Consider the following 2,169-nt stretch of genomic DNA (forward strand, 5'->3'; position numbering starts at 1 on the left):
AACCTGAAATACAGTTTATACATTACAGTATCAGTAATAACTCCAATTATGTCATATAATACACTTTGATGATAATATGTTTAATTCAGACTTTTACTCAAAGTATTTTCATTGAGGAATAGATCTGAATACTTCTTCAATTACTGGTAGTATATTCTTCTTCTTCTCCATTGCTTCTTTTTACATTCGTTATAACATGCTTGATTCCTAAATTGAACATCAATCTTTTAATAATCATGTTTTACTGGTATCATTATGTGTATTGTCATCAACAAAACAATCATCATTCTTCATTTTCTGCGTATTGTGCTAATCTTAATCTAATTTCCTTTGTTATACATAAACTCTCTCTCCTCTCCATTTCCTCTCTTTACATCCCTCATTGAAGTAAAGATTTTTATTGATATTAAAAACTGTGTAGACTCAAAACATTTATTTCTTAAACATTTCACTAAAATACAATATTGAGCTTTTAAGTAATGTTGTATACTGCTATGACAGCAAAATAAATATATTCTCAAAAAAATACTATTTACCTTTACACTCTATTTACATTTAAGCCATCCAACAGGAAGAGAAAGTAGGAACCATACGCTAGCAATGTATGAGTATATTAAATCTTAAATCTACAAATTGATATTTCCTTTTATGTCTCTTCTTGAGGACTTGATTGATTTTTGAGTTCAGCCGACCCTTGACTGTCAGCAGGCAGAGGTCCTGGAGATTTGTCACTGTAAAGCAGAGACAACAGTTGGCAACAAGTGTTAACTGTCTGCATTTCTAATCATGGACCAACATTTTTACCTGTTTCCATAAGTCTTACCTCTCTCCATCTTTATCTGTCTGTAAAGGAAGTTAGAAAAGTTAGAAAATGTTTAACTTATATCTTTCAATAAGTATTTATTCAGTCACGAACATTCAATCCCATTGTTCATTTTACCTTTTGCTTCTGTGTTACAATGCCACCAATCTTCCTTGGCACCCCAAGAGTCTCGAAAGAGTGACTCCGCACTCTTATGGCTCTCTAATGCCAGAGATTCAGAAGTGAAATGGTATGGAGACATAGTATGAGAGAGTCTCTGAAAACTTGAAAGGCAAGTGAATGGAGGACTAAAGCTGCCATTATAATAAATAAATAAAATTACTCCAATTAAATAACAGCATAGAAGCATAGATCCTAGAGCATAAATGTAATAAATCAAATAATAAATAATTCAAATGCATTTTTTGTGTGACAAATTACTTTAAGTTTTGGATAAAATTATTTGTTTTAATTTATTTCACTAGTTTTTGCGGGGCCGACATTTACCTTAAAATTTTCAATGAATCCCCCACTTCCCTCAGACACCCCTCGTGTAACCTCAGAAGTTGGGAGAACAGACAGAGATGGATCCCCCATCATGTACTGGGAACGGGTGGAGAGTTCAGCCTGCAGGCTCTCCAGGAGCAGCGAACGGGTGCGGAGCTTGGTAAGAGGGACAGGAGAGCACACATGGCAGAGAGAAATCAGAGAACCATCTTGGATATTTACGAATAAAAAGCATAAATAAAAAGTTTTTTCCCCTCTACCTCTAGCCGGCTGAATTGTTGAGCCTTATAACAGGAAATCTCTGCATTGATGAGTTTGGTCAGAAGGAACTCTCTCAGCAGGAAACGCTAAAAGACATTCATTTGCAATGTAGTGATTCCGGTAAGCAGCCATGACAGGAGGAGAAATAACAAAGTTTACAGAGTGGACGATCAAAGCAGGATTTTTAGACAATGACCATAGGAAGGCAAAAGTTTAAAAAAATTATTGATCAAAAACCAAGACAGACAAGACCACAGGACAATGGCTGGACCGTGTTCCAATTCCAGGCTAAATACTTATTCTAAGCAGATTTTAAGTAGTGTTCTAACTAGAAAAGTGAGAAAAGTACAGTAAAACCAAAGCCAAAAGCATACATACTAAATATTCTATCAATACATTATTCTCCCATAATGCAACAACAAAGAAAATGAGGGATGATAGAAAATAAAAATAACCAGTAAATCTTTGGAAAAACATTTTGATGTATATTTGTTAAGACGGCATTAGTCACTGGTAGACTAAGCAAGCGATAAGGAAAAAGATGCTTGAAATTAAAGGTCTAGCTGTTGCTGCAGCAACCTGTACGTATGTGTATATAT

The 2,169-nt window shown here is 34.7% G+C and overlaps 1 protein-coding gene across 1 annotated transcript in view; it reads right to left on the reverse strand.

The window, feature by feature from the left end:
* si:ch1073-90m23.1 (rap1 GTPase-activating protein 2) overlaps positions 1-2,169 on the reverse strand; it is a 6,736-nt gene continuing 4,567 nt past the window's right edge. Inside the window, exons 14-18 of the mRNA XM_034873596.1 lie at positions 1,570-1,656; positions 1,310-1,465; positions 941-1,024; positions 824-843; positions 1-731 (exon numbers count right to left, since the gene is read on the reverse strand). Of these exons, the coding sequence (XP_034729487.1) occupies positions 647-731; positions 824-843; positions 941-1,024; positions 1,310-1,465; positions 1,570-1,656 (432 nt within the window). The 3' untranslated portion in view covers positions 1-646. The remainder of the gene's footprint in view (positions 732-823; positions 844-940; positions 1,025-1,309; positions 1,466-1,569; positions 1,657-2,169) is intronic.

Source organism: Etheostoma cragini, chromosome 6 (genome assembly GCF_013103735.1).
Source record: "Etheostoma cragini isolate CJK2018 chromosome 6, CSU_Ecrag_1.0, whole genome shotgun sequence".
NCBI lineage: Eukaryota > Metazoa > Chordata > Actinopteri > Perciformes > Percidae > Etheostoma > Etheostoma cragini.